This window comes from Echinops telfairi, unplaced genomic scaffold (genome assembly GCF_000313985.2).
Source record: "Echinops telfairi isolate 266 unplaced genomic scaffold, ASM31398v2 ScPeMD7_7406;HRSCAF=8444, whole genome shotgun sequence".
Lineage (NCBI taxonomy): Eukaryota > Metazoa > Chordata > Mammalia > Afrosoricida > Tenrecidae > Echinops > Echinops telfairi.
The window spans coordinates 1,962,943-1,985,726 of NW_022111306.1; the positions used below are offsets into that span (position 1 = coordinate 1,962,943).

The 22,784-nt window shown below is 37.1% G+C and overlaps 1 protein-coding gene across 1 annotated transcript in view; it reads left to right on the forward strand.

Annotated features, from left to right (window-relative positions):
- CPNE8 (copine 8) overlaps positions 1-22,784 on the forward strand; it is a gene marked incomplete at its 5' end in the record, with an annotated part of 196,650 nt that overhangs the window by 121,243 nt on the left and 52,623 nt on the right. Inside the window, 3 exons of the mRNA XM_004700020.2 lie at positions 8,889-8,964; positions 12,299-12,352; positions 14,447-14,508. Coding sequence (XP_004700077.2) covers positions 8,889-8,964; positions 12,299-12,352; positions 14,447-14,508 — 192 coding nt within the window. The remainder of the gene's footprint in view (positions 1-8,888; positions 8,965-12,298; positions 12,353-14,446; positions 14,509-22,784) is intronic.

Here is a 22,784-nt window from a genome sequence, read left to right on the forward strand (position 1 = left end):
CCATCTTCATGATTTGTTTCTCTAGTACCCCACTCCCATGATGCCATAATTTGTTAGTCTTGGTAGACTAAAGAAACAAATCCAGGGGGATTCACATGTTTATAAGAACGAGCTGTATATAAAAGAGCAATTGTATACTGAGAAAACATCTAAGCTCAGTCCAGATCAAATCCATAAGTCCGATGTTAGCCCGTATGTCCAGTACTAGTCCATAAATTCCCCGTTAGACACATGCAGCCAGGCAATAATGCTGAATGCAGGAAGATCATAGGCCAATGGGTGGAAAGTTTTGTGGATCCAGTGGAAGCACCTCAGGGTTGGCGTGGATCTCCTCGTGGCTCCTCCAGCTCCAGGGCTCTGGCTCCATCAGTGTGTCTCCATGTGACTTGTCAACAGGAATGTCTTACAGGGGGACCAAGCAGAGGGTCTGTCTGTATCTTGACTCCACTGAGCTATTTGTCTCCTTCGTGCCTCCAAGTGAGCTTATCAAGCTGCGACCTGATTGTTAGGCTAGACTCCATCCCATCACAAGTTGACACCAGATTATGTAACCACATGTTAAAATATATGGTGACATAATATTATATACATTTAAAACCCGAAAGGGTTGTCTAAAGGGAAAATAGGACATTTATATCTTCGAAATATTCTGTGTATGTTGCACATGATTTCAGGAACAGCTGTGAATAATAAAATGGATAAAATTACCCTATTTCTCCTGTTGAACACTTAAGATATGGAGCAATTATATCTATTTTCCTCTTGGAGGCCCCAAAATATTATTATGACATACAAGGGGGACAAAGAACATGGAACCCTCTTGAAATTGTTTGAAATTTCAGCAAAGCTGAGAAAATGATAACTTGTTGATTGAAGTCATTTATATAGATTTGACATATAATAAAATGCCATAATAGTAAAACTATGAAGCAGGACTTTTTAAAGAAAGTATGTATTTTTCTAAAATTGTGTATTAAATATATGCTTTAAAAACAAAGCCATGTTGATCACTAGTGGTCCTATAGAACAGGGCAGAACTGCCCCTTGGTGGTTCCCAATCTGCAAATCTTTTAAAAAGATTGTGGTGAGCTTGAATCACTAAACTGTTTTCTGTTACCATCTGAGTGCTTAAGCGCTATGTCGCCAGGGCTTTTTTATGCTTACAAGGGCAGTTACTAAGAATGTACAGTTTGGCAAATGGGTATAAAACTAGCTCATACCTATTTAAAGGCCATGTTCATGGACTTCCTGTTTTCCAAGGAACTAGATTCTCTATTAGAATTGGGCAAATTACAAACCTTTACAAGAAAAGAATTGCACTTGATTTTGTTGAAATATTTTTAATAGAACTACTTATTTAAGAATCAGTGAAGCTAGTATTATACAGGAAAAAAATCTTAGATGCTAAAAATTTGAAGTAAAAGGATTAAGATTAAAGCAGAAGCAAAATCTGTCACCTGGAGGTACAGAGACACATTTTTGGAGGCAATCATGGGATATGACAAGTCTCCCAGTGCATTTTAATTGTAATTATCGGACTGGTGGCTCATTCCAAATCACCTAAAAAAAAAATACTGCTCATATGGATATAGGTTTAATCAATAAAAAGTAAAGTCTCCTATGCCATGCATCTTATTGGTCACCATAAGTACACTTCGATTTAAAAGGATCTGCCTTTTTTATCAAGCATTCAATTTTCAACCACTTGCTATTTTAAAAATATATGATTATGCTTGCTAGGCCAGGAGATGATTAGGCAAGCTATAAAAAAATTGTTATATTGAGGTCAAAATGGAGGCGACAAAGTATTTGAGATTGCTATTTCCATGGAAAAGATGATACAGATTTTTAGACAGAATTTTGTGTAACATCCCAATTAAGAGACATTATCTTTAATAAAAAATAGGTTTACAAGTTTTTCTTTTGATATCCTCCAATACACATCTCCAGCATTCTCATACACACTTTGATTTATTCCAAAGGAGAAAGGTGTTTAATGAATCCAGCTTTCTTTTTTCAGAACAGCACAAGCCAGTTTGTTACAATTTGTGTGTAACTACAGAATAAAGATCGTGATACAAGATGTATCAAATCTTACGTCTACTACATCTTCACAAGTCATTTTTCATGAATCATTTTTTAAAAAGCAAAGTGCCATACGGTTGATTCCCTGTGTTGTCTGAGAGGAGTTCTGTTCCTTAGAGCTCCTGGTGGCCGACTTTTTTGAATATAGATTCCCAAGGGCCCAAACCTTCTACCTTCGTTCTAATGAGCTGAGTGTTTTAATACTTTGAATCACTTAGGGATTTCTATTGAATCTCAATATAGGTATCTGGAGTCATATACTTCATAATTAAGAAAATGTGTTCTAATCCTAGCCTTGAAAAAAACAAGTTAATGCTGTGGATTTACTTTAACATCGGACGTAGGCGTTGCCTCCAGTGTTAGGTAGTGGCTGACTAGATCAAAGCAAACCCCTGTCATGAAGTCTGTTCCAACACATAGCTACCCTGTGGGACAGTGGTTCTCCGCTTTCCTCATGCCGCAACCCTTTCATACAGTTCATGTCACCCCCCCAACCATAACATTATTTTCGTTGCTACTTTATAACTGTAAATTTGCTAATGTTTTGAATCGGGTGACACCTGTGAAAGGGTTGTTCGACCCCCAAAGGGGTCGTGACCCACAGGTTGAGAACCGCTGCTATAGGACAAGAGAGAACTGCTCCTTAGCATTTCCACAACTGTGAATGGTTGAGGAAGTAGACAGCCTCAATCCTGTCATGGAGCAGCTGTTACGTTTGAGCCGCTGACCTTAACAGCGGCCTGACCTTAAGTCACTATGCCACCAGAGAGAGACGAGCCTCCATAAGAACTCATGGTGATAGAGGAAACGATTATATGGATTCCAGTGTCCATTTGCCATTTATACTCATTACACACAATATATATTTAATGACAGGCAAATAAACATCTGCTGTGGCAAACCACGACGATCATCAGGAAAATATTCTGAAGCACCAACAGAAAGCAATGTTCTCTGCTTCTTTGTCTCTCTCTCTCTCTCTTTCTTGCACTTTGGGTGTGATTTTATGGATGCATTTCTATGGGAAAATAACAATTATCTGTATAGTCTTAGAATTGTTTTAAGGAGATAGAGAATAACAATGGTTAATGTGATTGGCACTTGTATCATTCTTTAGAACTGAATATAATTGATGTAAGGCAAAATTGTTAGCATTACTATTGTTAATATTACTGGGAAGATAAGATTGCAGGATGATCAAGTACATTCGTAACATTTAGTGAACAATACCTATTATGTTCCACTGAGCTAAGTGCTGAGAATCCTTAGATGAAGTTATCACTTTTTGTTGCTTTCAAGTAAAATCTAGGCTACAAGAAGTACAGTTATAATGAAATATGAAAGAGCTCCAAGCTAAGTGCTGGCAAGTGCTAGACTGCAAACTATGAGTTTAACAATTAGAAGTTGCCAGCCACTTGGTGGGAGAAAGGTGTAGTAGCCTGCATCTGCCTCAGAAACTGAGGCAATTTTGCTTTCTTCTAAAGGGTGACCATGATTGGAATGAACTTGAAGACAGCCGACAAGATAGACAGTCCGATGATAAAGAAGGAACCGTTCTTCTGAGCACTAAAAGGAAGGGCATGAAAGACAAAGCCTTCTAAGGGGAGACACAAGTTAAGCTGTAGAATGAAAGATAACTATCGCAAGGGAAGATGTGACAGAAGCTAGACAACAGTTTGTAAGGTGGATGTTTACAGTTTCAGATAGAATTGTGGACATACAGATTGCCCATTTCCCATTACTAAAAAATATACATAAATATATATTTTACTCAACAATTTAATCGTTTATCTAAACGTGACTTTTAAAGCTAAACAACTAGCTATACGTGTAATCAATTTGCTCCAGCATAAATCTTTATATAATTTTGATCACAATGATCGACATATACACCCCTGTCAAGGGGACAAACAACAGAGAAGTGGGTGAAGGGAGACAGCAGATGGTGTAAGACATGATAAATAAATGATAAATTATCAAGGGTTCATGAAGGAGGGAGGGCGGGGGAGGGGAGAAAATAAGCTGATACCAAGGGCACAAGTAGAAAGAAATGTTTTGAAAATGGTGATGGCAACATATGTACAAATGTCCATGGCACAATGGATGTATGTATGGATTATGATAAGAGCTGTAAGAGCCCCCAATAAAATGATTTTTTTAAATTATATGTTCTCAGGTTATAAATAACATGTAATAATAATTTTCAAAGATATGTAAACAAAAAATCAGGGTCCTAACCAGAAATAAACCAAATAAACCAGAGTGGAATAAGTAATATTGTAGCTAGAGCAGACTTTTGGGGACTTACAGGGTAATTGTTTTAGTTATAACTGCATTAATAAGAAATAGACAGAATTATTGAATCACAAGGAAATTGTTGGTTGTGATTTATTTTGTAGTACCTTCCCTCATATGATCTCTGTGTTTTGATATTACAGTATTAGAAGCCATGAACATAATATATAATTCAGTTTTTTTAATCTTATGAAAATTCAGAAATAGTTGATGCTAGGAAAAAACTAGGAAAATACGTTTTAAGTACTTATGACTTAGTAAACAGGATTTGATATAGGGCAACTTATCAAGGCATGGTTCTATGAATTTTCCATGTACTTGCAGAAATCTATACCATTATTGATCAGAGAATCTACTCACTTTTACAGAAAAAATTCTTTAGATTTATCTTCTTGAGGGAAAATATGATGTTGTTTGCTTTGTCTCCATTTACTGTCTTGTGTTTATGACCCTTGACAAATCCTCACTTCTTGATCATCCATTTGTTTGAATGCTGAAATGGGGCAGTGATATATTTTCTTAATCTCACAGTCATGTTGTTTTAGAAGCTGAAATGCAATTTGTGACTCACTTAATAGACGTTTTCCTCTGCATGAAGGATAGCATTGCATTTATATGACATGCAAATTCAGTGTTCTCTTCAGAATAATCATCTTCAACAAGGTTTAGAATGAGGGCAAGTATTTTATTCACTCTTTCATTTATTTATGCTCTGTTTTATTATGCAAAAAATCTAAGTCAGCTTTCAAAAATGCATATAATAAGACATGATGAAGTAAACATGAGGAAATTGAAGCAGAAAAAAATGACTAATAATCAATTGGTTTGCTCCATCACTCTGCTCTGTAGCAAGCAGCACATTTAACAAGAACAAAACTAAACTAAATTTCAAAGAATAACATCTTAGCATCTTCTACCCATCCATGTGTAGTTTGGTGAACTGGAATATTTGAATTGGTTCTATATTTATCTTTCTCAGGCTTAAACCCAGCTGAAGGTATTGCTGTGTTAGGCCAGGTTGACTAGAGAAACAAATCCAGAGATAATCATATGTATAAAAAAGAGCTTTATGTCAAGAAGTAAATATATATCGTGAAAGCATCCTAGCCTAGTCCACCTCAGGTCCGTAAGTCCCATACTAGTTCATATGTCCTCCTTCAGACTCACACAGCCACGTGTAATAATGTACAATGCAGGAGTACTACCGGTTGGTGGGCACAAAGTCACGTGGCTCCAATGGTGGTGAATGGATCTCTAAGTCTCCGGCAGCAAGCAGGGTCAGCCAGCCAGAAGGAGAAAGAAGAGAGGGGGAGGGAGGGAGGTTTCTAGGGCCTCCTTATGAGAAGGTCACACCTCCAGGGAGTCACCATAAGCCTGGGACCTGATTGACAGGTTGACATGCTTATATATCTTCAAGTTGACATAAAAGTATGTAACTATCACAATTGTGTATCCTTTTGAATTTATGCCATAGAGATTATTCTCTCTACTACATTTTTTATCTGTTAAATGCCAGCAGTTTAGTGTTAACTACTAGCTGAGCTTGGATTTTAACAATTAATAAAATCAATAAGAATAGTGTCTTAATTACCTAGTGCTGCTTAACAGAAATACTGCAATTGAATGGCATTAAAGAGCAAAATTTTATTATCATATTTTAGAGGCTAAATGTCTGAATCGGGGACTCAGCTGTGTTTCCACCTTCTGTGGGACTCTCAATTTCTAGCATCTGTCTGAAATCTTTAGGATTTCTTTGCTTATAAATAGATCCTTAGATGGCATCTCTGTCTCCGTTCTTTCCCCCACTCATGTGTTTCTTTGTGTTATTTTGCACTTTTTATCGGTGAGAAATAATTAAGCTTAGGACCCACCCTACTCTAGTTTATCATTAACAACAACAATAACAACAATAACATCCTTATTTCTAAACAGGGCCATATGCACAGGTACAGAGGCCAGAACTTCAATACAGATTGGACCTAGATGGGTGACTTACTTCATAATAATTGGCACAGTCAATAAACTTCCACTTAAACAGTATTAGACAAGTTTTGGAGCTCATATAACTGTCAAATAAGGTGGGGAACTCTGGTTATAGCTTTTTCATATCTAATCAATTTTAGAGGATTATCTTGGAAGCATTCTCATAGAACCTTTGTTATTTTAAATCATTTTATTGGGGGCTCGTACAATGCTTATCCATACATACATCCATTGTGTCAAGCACATTTGCACATTTGTTGCCATCATTCTCAAGACATCTCCTTTCCACTTGAACCCCTCACATCAGCTCCTCATTTTTCCCCTCCACTCCTGCTCCCCCCTCCCTTGTGAACCCTTGACAATTTACAAGTCATTATTATTTTGTCATATCTTACACATTTCAACGTCTCCCTTCACCCACTTTTCTGTTGACCGACCTCCAGAGAGGAGGTTACATGTAGATCCTTGTAATCGGTTCCCCCTTTCCTACCCCACCTTCCCTCCACCCTCCCGTAACACCACTTTCATCACTGGACCTGAGGAGTCAGCTGTCATGCATTCCCTGTGTTTCATAGAACCTTTTATCTCAGTGGATACGTAAGATATCAGCAACTAGCATAGCAATCGAGGAGGGCAGATTCCACATAGAATTTCTATTATCTAAGAGATTTTTTAACAATGCATTGAAAGATTTCACTGTTTTTCCACGTGTAATTCTGAAAGTCAAAAATAAAATATTACTTTTCCTCATTAAAGTCTTAGAGCAAGATTTCAAAAGAAAAGTGTAGATTAAAGCTTATTATTCTTCCCCAGGTAACTTGAAAGTGTCAATTCTAGAGTTTGGGGTTTCATAGATACAAATAGTTTATCATAGTTTTCATTGCTTTTCCCTTTTACCATCTTCATTTGTGTAAATCTGAAAGTTAAACCTAGAAAATATCAAGGTGATACCGGTATAAAGAGAAAAAAAAAACCCATATAAAAAAGTCTGATTTGTGTACAAGAGCCTTTTTTTTTTTTTGCAAAGGAAGAGCAGAGAGGCTTTATATCTAAATGATCTTCATTTAAAATTTACATTTTCAAATGTGTTCTTATTGAAAAAAAAACTTTACTAAAATTAATGACAGCTACCTTTCTTTCCCTCCCCATCTTTAGAAATCTTTAGAATCTGGTTGCTTAAACACAACTTTGTTGCTTGTCACTGCTCATGAAGTCCATGGAAGATTCATGGATTTTAATGAGTCATAGTTAAGCTGTAAACCAGAGTGTAGATTTGGAGAGAGAGCATTTTTATGGTAGTGATCAGCTTGCATTTGCAAAGTGAATGGGTTAAGCTTAAATTCTATAAGAACAAATAACAACTGTGGCATCGCATATGTTTACTGTACTAGTTTAGTTCTATAAGCTTTACCTGTTTGATTGTTACATTCCATTCCACCATCACATTAAATATGAGTATTTTGCTCTTATTTCTGAATAGTGCTTGTTAAGCTAGTGTTTGTCATTAAGCTGGCATAGAGGAATAGATTGCAGGTTGTCGTTAACTTGCTGAATGCTTAGCATGGTTTTCCAACTGCCTATGTAACCCACATAATCACCTTGGTAATAATGTGCTGGAGACTTAATAAGTGCTTACTAAATCCATATCCCCCTCTTAAACAAGTTGATAGGTCAGCTCTCTGAGAAGGTAGTCACAATTGCTATAAGGAGAAAAATTCAGAGTGATCATTTTGATATTACCAGCAATATGCATTATTCATGTTAACATTGATTATTCAAAATGAGTTTCTTGTATATATTCTGACTACAGGAAAGGTAGAAGATTTTTGGATATTTGTGATGATTATTCATATGGATGAAATAAATTTTAAGTGTCTTCCATTTCCATCCTAATAGATAGTTACTCATTAAGAGTGTGTAGATGATGTATGCTTTTGAGGTATATGTTAAGATTAATGCACTCATTCTAAGCATGACTACTCCTCACTTAGTATTGACTATGTCATTAATTGACATTTTACACCCAGAACAATAGTGAAAATCCACCCTGGTTATTTTTTGCATCAGTGGTGTACTCTGATGAAAGTTACAAGGGCTATCATAGATGAAGTCGTGTGTCAATTTGGCCGATTCGCAGTGGTTTTGCAATTATGTAATTATGTAATTTGATAGTCGTGTAATGATGTAGCTTTTCTCCATTTCATGATCTGATGTGATTATCTTCCATTTTCACATAATGTTCCTTTTTGTATAACGACCTGGTTTGGGGGAACTACTCATTTTGCTAGTAAGGCTTGGGTATATTACTGTTGATGGGAACTTATTAAATGTTAGCTAAATGCTAATAGGCCTTTTTTTTTTAACAAATAATGTTGGGTTGAAGGATAAAGCCAGTATCACCAGTTATTTTCATATGTCCTTAACAACAACCATTTAATATAATGTTTATACTATACCTTTCTAACAAGCTTAAAAATATACTTGGCAAATGTGTGAAAGCTTTTTTTTTCCTTTCTTAATTTTAGTCATGATTTCATTGGAGAATTTACAACAAGCTATAGGGAACTTTCTAGAGGGCAATCTCAATTCAATGTATATGAGGTAAGGGACATTTTATTTTATAATTGCTTTGACCTAGAGGAAATACATTTATATTCCAAAAGTATGAATTTTGCAAAAGATAATTGCCAAAGATCAATATACCAGCATATTTAAAAATTTTTAACTTATTGATCAAACTGGTTTCTGAGATTAAATGATATATTTTCTTTAAGTCATTTACTCTTTTTAATCTGTTGTGATAGGTTTTTAACTGTTGCTTCTGAAATGATTTTTGTATGTGTGTTGTGTGTTTAAATTTTTTAAAAATCATTTTATTGAGGGCTTGTATAATGCTTCTCACAATCCATTACATACATCCATTGTATCCAGCACATTTGCACATTTGTTGCCATCATTATTCTCAAAACACTTGCTTTCTACTTGAGCCCTTGGTATCTAAAGTGATTTTTTAAAAATTCAATGTGAGTGCAAATTCATCTTTACTTGAGATTCAGCACTTATGTTTCTCCTGTATACCAATCTCCCTAAAACTTTTAAAATTAAAAACAGACAAAACTATCCATTTTAGTACTAGCAGCATGATGTTAGAAAAATGGCTTAGATGATCTAGATAAGTATGTCTAAATATCTTTACTGTTGCTTGCTTACACACACATTGTAGTTATGATCCATGCAGTTAATATGATCAACTACTAACAGAACACTGGAAGTTCTGGCTCACCCAGAGGTGCCTCAAACCAGAAACAAACAGTAAAATCCTTCAGGTTGTCATGAGTTAGAGTTGACAACTTTTTCTTTTGTTGGTTTATTTTTAACTGTTTGTGTATTTGGGGTTTTTTGTTTTGTGTGTTAGGCGCTCTGATGATGTGGTGGTTACGTATCAGCCTGCTAACCACTGGGTCAAGAGTTTCAAACTATCAGCCTCTCTGCCAAAGAAAGATAATGCTTTTGTATCCCAGAAACAGTCACAGTTTCAGAAACTCATGGGGCAGTTCTGTCTTGTCCTGTAGGGTTGCTGTGAGTCGCATGGACCCAATGGCAATGAGTTTAGGTTTTTGCAGGTTGTTTTTAATGCCTTCAGGCTCCTTCAGAGCCCTGGTGGCACAGTGAGTGGGCCATACCGTGGGCTGTTCACTGAAAGGTCAGCATTGGAAACCATCAGTCCCTCCAAAGGAGAAAGATGGGGCTTTTTCCTCTCTTAAAGTATTATAACATTGGAATCCCACAAGGACAGTTAAACCCTGTCTTGTAGGGTCACTATGAGTAAGAATGCAGTTGATGGCAGTGAGTTGTGTTACTAGTTAATTAGCAGTTACATATTGAATATATGATATGCTTGATAATTGTTAATCCTCGAGCTAAATAACTATATACAGAGCTAGATCAGAGAGTATTGCTACCTGGGTTTAATTTACACTTTTATGCAAAAAGCATGTTTCTATGGTCAATAAATTGCAGCAGGCAGGGTTGCTTATACTTGTCTTAGTCTGATTAAGGCGTCAGGAGGAAGGAAGGAAGGAAGGAAGGAAGGAAGGAAGGAAGGAAGGAAGGAAGGAAGGGCAATTCAATTAAAAAAAAAATGGCTTCAATGGAATCTCCTCCACTCCTGCCACTTAGTCCGCTCCAACTCATAGTGACCCCATAGGGCAGGATTGACCTACCCCTGTGGTTTTCCAAGACTGTAACTCTTTACAGTCATAGAAAGTCTCATCTTTCTCCCATGGAGTAGCTGGTGGTTTCCAACTGTTGACCTTGCAAATAGCAGCCCAACTCATAACTCAGTATGCCACCAAGGCTCCTTAGGGAATCTCTTAGACCAGTTCAATTCAAGGCAGAGGTCAGCTCAGAAGGTTATTGTGACTGTTGAGGAGAAAGGGGATCTTGTGATAAAGGTATTCAAGTGCACAGAACAATCATGGGGATTATCTGGATGAAATTTCAAGAAAATTGAAATAAAAATAGAAATTTCAAGTAAATGCAAAACTGCATTGGTGAGGGAAAAGTTCAGGAATTTTCTCCATGATGAGTATTCAAGCACCACTGTTCAAAAATCTATTGGGACATCTTACCCTCCATACCCATAGCGCTGATGTTGCCCCTCAGACTTCCTTTTGGCTCCCAAGCTCAAAGAATATTTAAAGAAAACATAATTTGAGACCTTGGAGGATGTCAAAACTTGCATTTTGATGAATTCTTCAGGGAAGAAATTCCTACTTTCCTATTGGACTAAAGCAATTGTGTTCCATTTCTGCAATCATTCAGAAGTGGTAAATGAAATCGTAACTGAGTGACTTTATATTCGGCCCTTAGACGACAGTGCCACCTCCAAGTTACAAACATAGCGCAGCTCTCTACCTCTTGGAACATGCGCACCGTGTAAACAAATGGGCTCAGCCAAGGTCTAGTCAGCAGCTTCCCTCCATTTGAGTTGCACCTCATGCGACTGCTTCAAGGGAAAAAAATGATTTCTTTCTCAGAAACTCTATCATTGACAGGATTTACAATTTTAGCACATCCTGCCCTTTGTTGGGAAATTATCACTGATGATTTCTAGCTCAGAAGGGGTCATCACGGTAGTATAAAAACATGTGCTCTACTACTCCTGTTGACATAATATGAAAAATAAACACGTTCTGGGTTTTCAGCACAAACAAGTTACTAAATAAGTAGGAATTCATCATAGGACATGTCTTATTTTACAAGTTCATGACTGTCAATACAAATGAAGTTAATAAATAATGCATTGAAGTGTTTATGTATGATTTCTTTCACAATTCTCTTTTGCACCCCTGTCACAGCCACAGAGTTGGGGGGTCAGGTTATCCACTTGCCTGGCAAGTCACCTAATGAGTAACTATTGAAGGATCTGTTGACCTAACGATTGCTTCCTAATAGCCATGATTTCTAATAGATACTCCTATTACATAGTAATTGTTGTATGGAATGTTGTGATAACTAAACATTTTAAATAAGTCAGAAGAAATTCCTTGAGGAAAAAGAACATGAGGTCTTTTGCATATATTTTTCTTTAGCAAATGCTAAAATCCAACAAAGCGCTCATAATTATTTGAGACCTTGTATATTAAAAGCCTCAGCTACAATAAGGAGATTCAGGTGATTAAGAGTATAAAGTGATCGTATAAAGTGATTGAGAAGAATCTTACTGTTCCTGACTTTGGATAAAATATATTTATTTTTCATAAAAAGAAGTCTACTAATAAGTTGTGATAATGATTTTTGGCATAAGTACCATACCAAAAGAATATGAATATATGATATGAATTTATGGATAAGAAAACAAATGGAGCAGATCAACTATATTTTTTCAGTACAATCTATAACACATTTTAATTGTTCAATCTGTTATTTGAAGGTTGTGAATCCTAAGAAGAAAGGAAAAAAGAAAAAATACACTAATTCTGGAACAGTACGTAATTTTTTGTTTTTATTATTATTAAGGATTCAAAATAGTGAACAAGTTATACACTTACATGCATACAAAGAAGCTGCAGAAAATTGTGTAAAGATGGAATTGAAAGATAAAAGGATTTTTTTATGAACTTTTTGAAGCCTCTGCGTGTGTGCGCGCATGTGTGTAGAGAGGGAGAGAGAAAGAAAACATGAGGTGAGGGTGGATGGGGAAGAGATGTAGCACCACCGTTAAGTGCTTGGCTGTTAATTGGAAGATCAGCGGTTTGAACTCAACAGCAACTCTGTAGGAAAAATATGTGGCATTCTGCTTATTTGTGGGGTACCAGCCCCACAATCGAATGGGTCCAAGGGCGGTTATGTAATTGAGGGGTAAAATTAAAGTCATCAGACAAGATAAAGCATGTGATGGCTCACATTTGGGACCATCATGACTTCAGCAGCCAGATCCGCACAGAGAGAGAGAATGTATTTCAAACCAAGGCTTACATACACTCAGGGGGTATGCAATCCCCTCTAATTACAGGTAACCACATGCTTAACAGGAAGGGACTGTACAATAGACATACATGTGACAGGAAGGGGACTATCTAGGGGTGTACACGCAATAGGAAGGGGAGGCAGTAGGGGCATACATGTGACAGGAAGGCACTCATGGTAATAAGATAGGCAGACTCTAGAGTCAAGGTGGTGTCCTAGCCTTGATTGTCCCTGAGTTGCCTTGACCTTAGTTGTCATTGGGCTCTCCTTCGAGGGAAAAATCCATTATCCTTATCAGAAGGGAATGGACTCAAGGTGGGCCAGACTGTAAGGTCCCATTGCTCTGGATGGCTGATAACCTCAGGCAGATAACCTTTAAGCAGTTGACCCCCAAGTGGATAGTCAGCACCTTAGGTTTGACATGTATTATGGGGGAAAATCCTGGGAAATAACTTTTCTGGTTCCCACACTTACTGCCTTGGGAACTGGATACCACAAAATTCCACTTTTTCTATACCACACGGATGAGTCATAATCAATTCTATGAAAAAAGTGTGTGTTTTAAGTACACACAAACACACACACATATCTATATATGTGTGTATGCACACAACTCACTCTCTTGATCGGGCTGTAAACTTGTAACAAACATGTACTTGTACAGTGTTTCATTTGGGAATTTAATATGAAAATATAATGAAGTAATTTTAATGAGAGATACCTTTTAGGAGACAGTGGCTCCACTTACTTCACACTGTAAGGCACCCTGAAGAAAACGATTTGCTATGAACACTTCACTCACTCATTGGGACCAGACTGCAGACAATCAGGCAGCCATGAAAAACTTTAATTGTTTGTAAGATTTATTATAATCTTCTAAGATTGCACTTAACTATCAATTTGTGAGATGAGAAAGTGCTTATTTTATCGTGCATCAATTTCCACATCTCTGTGGGAATGCTGTACTAAATCAGTAGACCAAAACAAAAATAAACCAAATAAACAACAATCAGAAAACATTTCCTTCAAGTCAAAGTCAGGGTGTAGATATCAAAGCATCTGAATGTTGTGAAAAATGAAAACCATTTGCAATTCAAGGGAAAAAATACACTGAAGATTCTCCCCTAAAATGAAAATGCTGGAAGAAAGTAAATCCTTCCATGTTTACTTTTCAAAATTTCTATAAATCTATTTAAGCAAGATATCTGCCCCATTACAGGCAGATGGCAAGAATATATATTTCCTCGTGTCAGTTTACTAATCTTGATTTTTTTATTCATTTTAACCATTTTCCAACTCCCTTTCATCTTTCTTTTATTTATTTTTTTTGAATGGGAAGTAACATGTGTTCGTATAGACATTTTCATGTTGTTCAAGGGCAGTAAACCAGTCATAGAAATAGGTCAGTTCATGTTTTCTTTTTCTTTTTGGTCCCTTTCTTTGGAGAACTTAAAAACTAAGAATATCTCCTAGCAGATTTCAATAAGTAATCATTGCTTTAATAATTTTTAGAATGCTAGAAAGTGTTATTTTCTTCGTACTGTTTCAACCAAAGTCTGTTGGAAGTTTTAAAAAATACCAACAGGTAATTCTGCCTTATTTTCCTTTTCAGGTAACTTTGCTCTCTTTTTTGGTGGAAACTGAAGTATCATTCCTGGACTATATAAAGGGAGGGTAAGTCATTCTCCAAAGTTGTGTCACTGAAATATTTCTTTGAGTGGGTATAGGAAATTATACTAATAGATACCAGGCAACTGAAATGACTACTTTCATTATATTTTGATAGAAGACATTGCCATTTTATTTTAGACTTTAAAATAATAAATGTTTATAGCAAAAACTATTACTTGGGGAACAAATTATAACTTTTCTTTGAACAGGTGAAAAAACCCTATTGTGTTATTAATAGTTATACATAAAGCTGTTATCTATATTTCATGGAATACTTTCTATTGCCTAACACAGAGGACTTTTTAGATGCATTTTCATTTTTTTTTTTAATTAGGAGAAAAGCTTGAGAGCTTGTTGCAATATATATTCTTACTCCAGGATATGAAAGGAATGTATCTTGTAATAAAATCTTAATGTGAAAGTAGATTGTGATTGGTCATTTTGTTGTTCCCTAGGCTTCCAGGCAGGAATACATTTAAAAAAATGTTGTAACCATTCTTGACATTTTTGGAGTCCATACAGAATCTTGCCTAGGGAACACATTAGGGATACTTATGCTCTAATAAATAGGACTGTGTTCTAAATTTTGTTTCCATTTTAAACCACTTTTAACCTAACCAAGCAGCCCCAGAGACTGGCCACCATTTTCTTACCAGGCATTCAGCAAGGTCCACACACCCTCATTTCCTTGCACATACTCTCATTACCTTTAACATACTGGATACAAACCTCACTGGGAACGGTGAGGTGCATTTGAACATGTTTAGTAACATCATGACTAATAACAGCAGCCAGACTCACATAATTAAGACTCAACAATATTTTTTCTAATCCTGAGTCACTGAAAATGTCATGAACTTAAGAAGGAGATGAAGGTATGAGAGAATCAAACGAGCAAAAGTAGTTTCACAAAAGCAAAAGAAACCTTGCTCGTCGCTGCTTTTCTTCCGGTAACACAGCAAAGGAAAAGGAGCCCGCTGCTCCATACGAGGCCGTCTTGTAACCTGCCCTCTGAGAACACAGATCAGAAGCAACCGTGGCTGCTTCCATTGAGTACATTGGTTATAGAGAAAGATACATTTACTAAATGTATGAAATATCTTTTAAAGATATATAATTATACATTTACCTAGTAGTAGTCATCACTATTAGTAATATTTATGGCCAAATATGGGTGTTTTAACATTATTTTTTTGCCTGAGAGTGGAATCCAAATGAACAAGCAGTAATAATTAATTGTATTTATGTGCCTTCAATGAAGGACTTGTTATAAGCAAGTATGTGAAATTAACATTCTGACTGTTATATGATGTGGGGAGGAGATCTGAGCCATTGCTCTGGCTCCCTGATGACCCTCCTCAGTATATGAGGGGATTTAAAAGAATGTATGGGGACATTGGTTAAGCCCCGTATAATAGTCTGCAACAGCTGCATGTGCACTTCAGAAGAGCCTCTCCAGTGCTACCTCGCATCTATAGTGTGATGACCAGATAGATCTTTAATTATTCCATGGCCTCAATGGTACCCAACTGTCTTATGCTCTAAAATAACTATTAATAATCTTACAGAAGACTTACTGAAACATATCAACTAACTATGCAATGTAATTTGTATGTGACAATAATAATAACTAACCTTGCTGATAAATTGTCATATGCCAAGGAGTTCCTTGGGAGAAAGATGAGGTTGTCTACTCAACGTGAAGCTGTGCGGTCATAGAATCCCTGTGGAGTAGTTCTATTCCATTCCTTAGTGCAGCGATTCTCAACCCGGGGTTGAACGACCCTTTCACAGGGCTTGCCTAAGGCCATATTTCTGATGGTCTTAGGAACCAAGACACCGCTCCTCTGTCCTTCTCCAGATGGGTCCACCCACATACAGATACACCTCCATATGGGGGTCACCACAACATGAGGAACTATATGAAAGGGTCACGGCATCAGGAAGTTTGAGAACCACTGCGTGAGTGTGTCGCTATGAGTCAGAATCATTTCCATGGCGGTGCTTTTTTGACTGGGACATCACCAGGTCTTGGCCGTCTTCTAAAACCCGTGAAGACACAATGGGCTTTCCACATTGGAGGAAGTAGCCACTGAAAACCTTCTGCATAGAATCAAACTATTGCTTGATTCAGAAGGCCCACAAATCTAAGCAGAACATTGTCAGGGACAGCGCCAGACACTAGCCCGCGGGGCAGAAGTTCCCCAAAATATGCCTGAAGAAGAGCCGGCTTCTCAAAGTAGGGTGGACTCTGGGAACTTGAATAGCGTGCAGCTGGTGGAAGTACAAGCTTTGGGAATCTTCATTTGCGGATGGGGCACAAGACAAAATGAGAAGAAGAAAAAATATAAACATCAGTTAATAATCAGAACTTGAAAGGTCTGATGAAAGAAACCAGGAAAACTGGAAACCCTCTAAAATGATATGAAATGCATAAAAATCTGTATTCTGGGTGCTAGTGAGCTGAAGTCGACTGGGGTTGGCCATTTTGATTCAGAAAATCATATGATTTACTATGCTGGGAATGACACAATCAAAAGGAATGCATTGCATTTATCATCAAAAGGGTATTTCAAGGTCTTTCTTGAATTACAAGGCTATGAGTGATATGATTAATATCTATCCACATACAAGTAAATGCAATCAATACAGTTGTTATTCAAATTTATGCAGATTTAACTCATTGAACACCAATGATAGACTGCCTAATGAGTTATGGGACAACTTATAAAGAATATCATACATGAAGTAAAGGTCATTATTAAGACTGGGGAAACAATATCAAATTGGACATCAGAAGACTCTGAAACTTGCAATTTCCTGTAAAGAAACTAAAGCAAATGGAAAGAAAGATGAAGTAAAAGAGCTAAATAGAAATTTTCAAGGGTCAGCAAGTATTTCAATGAAATGTGCAAAGATCTAAAATTATAAATCCTAAAAGGACATTCTCAGAATACCTCATGTGGAATGAACTGAAGTAAAAATGTCAAGCTTCGAGTTGCAATGTTGAGATATCTTATGGGCAAAATATTGAATGAAGCAGGAAGCTTCAAAGGAAGATTGAAGGAGCACACAGAGTCATTGTTTCAAAAAGAACCGGTTGACATTGAACCATTTCAAGAGCTAGCATATGATCCAGGATCAGTGGTACTGAAGAAAGAAGTCCAACCTCTCGCTGAAGGTGTTAGTGAAAAGCATGGCTCCCGGAAGTGGTGAACTACTCATTGAAATGTTTCAATAAGCTGATGAAGCGTTGGAAGCTCACTCCTCTCTGCCAAGAAATTTCAGTCAGCTTCCTAGCCAACTGACTGGAAGAGATGCACAGCTGTAGCCATCCCAAGGAAAGGTGACCCAACAGACTGTGGAAAGTATAGAACAGTATCAGTAATGGTACGTGGAAGTAAAATTTTGCTAACGATCATTTTGAGTGCATTGACAGGGAGGTTCCAGAAATTCAAGCCAGGTTCAGAAGAGGGTATGAAACAAGGGATATCATTGCTAATTCAGGTGGATCTTGGCTCACAGTAGAGAATACCAAAAAGGTGGTTACTTGTGTTTCATTGGCTATGTAAAGGTATTCAACTGTGTGGGCCATAACTATTGGTGGGTGACACTGAATGGGAATTCCAAAACACTTTGTTGTGCTCATGAACCAAGAGTCATTTGTTGGAACCCAATAAAGGAAGACTGAGTGGTTTCATATCAGAAAAGTGTGCGTCAGGGTTGTAGCCTTTCACTGTACATATTCAATGTGGTTGTTGAGCAAGCTGGACTGTATGAAGAAGTCTGAGGCATCAGGATTGGAGCGAAGGTATTTTAACAACTTGGGGTAAGCAGATGATACAATCTTGGTTCCTGAAAGCAAGGAGGACTTGAAGAGCTTGCTGATGAACCTCAAGTGCAGCAGTTTTCAGTATGACTTTCACCTCAAGGTAAAGGAAACCAAAATCATGCCAACTGGACCAGTAGATAACGTCATGAGTAACAGAGAAGGTTGAAGTGACCAAAGATTTCAATCAATGCTCATGAAGCAGCAGTCCAGAAATCAAAGGACATACCTACCGCATGGGCCAACTCTACTGCACAAGACCTTTTGAAAGTATTGAAGGGCAAGATATCACCTTGACGACTAAGGTGCGCTTGACCCAAACCTGGTACTTTGAATCCCCTCAGATGCGTATGAAAGTTGGACAGTGAATAGGGAAGACCAACGAGGAATTGATGCACTTGAATTCAGATGCGAGCGAAGAGTGTCGAAAGCACCTTGGACTGCTAGAAGAACACACATTTGTTTGGAAAGAAGTTGAGCCAGAAGGGCTCACTATGAATCAGATGGCAGTGAGCAGAGCGAGTACAGCCAGAATACTCCTTAAAAGCAGGGGTGACTAGACTTTGCCTCCTGTACTTTAGACATGTCATCAGGAGAGACCAAAACTGCAGTCAAGTCTATCCCAAGTCAAAGCGACCAGGTAGGACAGGATAGAACACCCCCCTGGTTTCAGAGACTCTTTTCACAGGTTAGAAAGTCCCCTTTTTCTCCCATGGAGTAGCTGGTGGTTTCGAACTGCTGATCTTGTGTTAGCAGACCGATGGGAACCACCATGCCGCCAGTGCTTCCCATCAGGAGAAAGGAGTCCCTGGAAAAAGACATCCACATCCACTTGGTAAAGCCGGGCAGTGAATCGCAAGGAACTGGGGGGCCCCAGCGGCTCTAATAGAACAGGCTCACATGTGGCAATGCTCTGAGGATGGCGCTGGACTGAGCAATGTTTGGCTCCGTTGTACACGGGTGGCTCTGAGTCAGAACCGATGGACAGCACTTAACAACAAGGACGATTGAAACAAAACCCTGGGTTGTGTTTGATATTTATACTGCGTCATACTAGCCCATAGCAATGTGCTCAAATAAAACCCAAACTCACTGCGAGTCCATGCTGACTCATAGCGACACCCTATGGCTTTCTGAGACTGTGCTAAATATTTATGGGAGTAGGAAGCCCAGTCTTTGTCCTGGGGAGCTGCTGGTGTTCCCAAACTGCCAAGCATGCGATCGAAGGCCAACACACAACCACTACAGCACCAGGGCTCCTAAGATCATGTTAGCTGCTAACAATTATTTTGAGTGTTTACGTATTGCTCTACTGTTAGCTGGGAGAACAATCTTTCTCTGAGTATCTACGGGCATACCCTGGGGATACTGTGAAGTCAGTTTCAGATGATCACAATAAAGGAATTACTACAAAAAAGCAAGTCATACAAAGTGGGGGTTTCTCAATGTATATAAAATTATGTTTATACTATACTGTAATCTATTAGGTGTACATTATGAAAAAAAATGAAATACTGTAGGAACTATCAACATATGATGGAGACACAAAGTAGTCAGATGATGGAGAATGACACCAAAAATAAAGAATTGCTTGATGCAGGTTTAGTACAATCTTCAATATGTAAAATCGCAACATCTGCATAGCTTAGTGGGGTGCAGTACGTCTCAAGGTACTCTAGCTTGACTAGGAGAGACCACGGTTATTGAATTGGCAAGTAAACATGGAGCTTAATTGTCAAGTAAAGATAGAGGTCTTCAAAAGGTAACATAACAATTTACTTACATATACTCACACGAAAGCTTAGTTATGGGTTTCCTGAATTAATTTTGCTCTGATATTAATTGTATCACTCATTTGGCTTAGATGAATGTTTGTGAACATGAGAGTAGAGGAAGGGAGCAAAGCAGGTGACTGATGTAAAAGACCAGGGTTAAAGAAAGATTACAATTCTTTTTTACTTTTAAAAAACATTTTTTTATCATTTTAAATCATTGGGGGCTTTTATAGCTCTTACAACATTCCACACGTCAATTGTATCAAGCATATTTATACATATGTTGCCATCATCATTTCCAAAACATTTTCTTTCTTTTTTTATTAAAAACTTTTATTGGGGGCTCTTACATCTCTTATCACAATCCATACTTTCAAAAGAAAAAAGAAAATAAAGATTGCAACTAAACTCTATAAAAGTGATTCTTTGAATACACTTTAAAATCATCTTCTTGTTTCATAGAAAACATAATTGAATAGAGAATTATCAAGATGTTATTTGTTTTCTATGATTCCAAGTAGAAATTAAGCAGAATGAACACATTTAAATACTACAAAAATTAATTCTGTAGTACTTTAATGACTTCTGCTTCAAAGGGCTCTCTCTTTAGGCCAGTTGTTTCTCTCAGATGTTCCAAACTTTCATTACTTTAGTTATTATTGATGTAGATATTTATATGAAAATACAGCCTTCATTGTTTGTGATATCAAATTGTTGGCTCATTACTTTTCTTTTATTGCCTTTGTTCCTAAAATACTCTATTTAGCTTCAGTAGGCAGGTTTATGGATTCAGGTACACAGTGAGTGGATGAGCCAGATGCATTTGAAATCAGCCAAAATCCAATTTTTATGCAAATACTCTGTAAAATAAAAGTCTAGTTTTAATATTTTCTTCCTTCTTCTTTCCTTTTAATTTCCTTTTTGCTTTGTGTCTTTAAGCACCAGGCTCTTCCTGTAGCATGAAACCACAGTTTATAACTTGAGGTAGTAAAGAGTTTTTATTTTCTAAACAGAAATATAAATATCAATAAAGGTGTTTTGACTCTAGAGTAATAAAATCTGATAGTTTTTTCTGGATTGTTGACTTTGGCAGTCATCATTTTTAGTCATATGCTTTTCATTTATCTTTGTGGTTATTTTATTACATTGTGCATATTAGGAATGATTTTAGATAATAAAAGTCTGATATAATTGACTACCGAAGAAATACATTCAGTAATCCTTAATCTGTGACATGGAATACCACAATTATCATTAAGGACAATTTCTGATCACTGATGGTTCTGAAATCCAAAATATTTCCTTATGTAACATCATCATTTTACAATTATTTTTATTTATTTATTTTTGATCATTTTATTTATGACTCTTACAATTCTTATTATAATTCATACATCAGTTGTATCAGGCATATTTGTACACATGTTGCCATCATTCTTTTCCAGACAATTGCTTTCTATTAAGCCCTGGGTATCAGCTCCTTTTCCCACCTCCCTCCCTCCCTATTTTATTTATATAGATTGGTAAAACATTTATTTTCTTTCTTCCAACACCTCACATTTTAAGTTTCTGAAAGTTGTACTTTTAAAATTCCACTTTGGTTTGGTTTCCCCTTTATTTCTGCTTGACTTTCAAGTCTTCATGAAAGTTTTTCATTCTACTCTGACTTGTCCAAGTAACAAGTATCTTTAAAATTTTCCAGAACCCTCAGACAAGCAAAGAACGGAAGAGAAAGCACAAGCCAACAGAAACTTAAACTGACATGAAATCCTACACTAGCCAGATTCAGGAAAAGATTGTCATTAAAACCTTGGAAGATCTACAAACTTTAGTCATTGTCTCCCACAGGTGCACCCCACTGGTCTATGTTAGCTGAATAAGTCCCTATGATTTATGACCACTAGGTTACCTGAGTGCCATTTTAAATGTCCATTTGCATGACTTATATCCCCAAAGAAACTAAATTTTTTCAGTATTTTTATAGGACCAAACACATAGTTCCAGTTGCCAAGGAGACAATTCCCACGAATGTTGGTCCTATAGTTAGGAGTCAGAGCGGGACTGCTGATTTCAATGGCTGATGTCTTAGATGGAAAGCACCAGACCTTTCTTCCAAGGTGACTATAGGTGGTCTCGAATCACCAGCATTTTGATTAATAGCTGGATATATTAACTGTTTGCACTACCCTGGGCCACCCAACACATACATCATTGAATAAATATGCATTACTTAGAATACAATTTTAAGCCTATTGTTTTGCTAATTTACCTGGGCATCATTTTAATTGTACATTTGTATGACTTGTCTCTTCCATGATTATTCCCCTTAAGTCTGTTAACATATTAAAATACTAAAAACAAATCGGACTTTTGGAACAGCCGATTTTTGGTTAGCAGCTGAACAATAACCACTGCCCCCCTCAGGGGGGCTTATTTTCCACACATGTCAGTTCAGTCATGTGGATAACAAACCCTTCTTTCTGTTTCTCTCCGAGTTTATCATCCGTGACCCTCCACATTCCACTCCACCGGTTCCAACAAAACAGATGGACAATGCTTTCTAAGATTTATTTTAAAGTGTTGTTTTTTTCCCTATCATATTATTTCAATATCTGAACTTTATTTGTGGGGTTTATAATTACTTAAAGAAAAGGCAAGATCAAGTTTAGAAATAT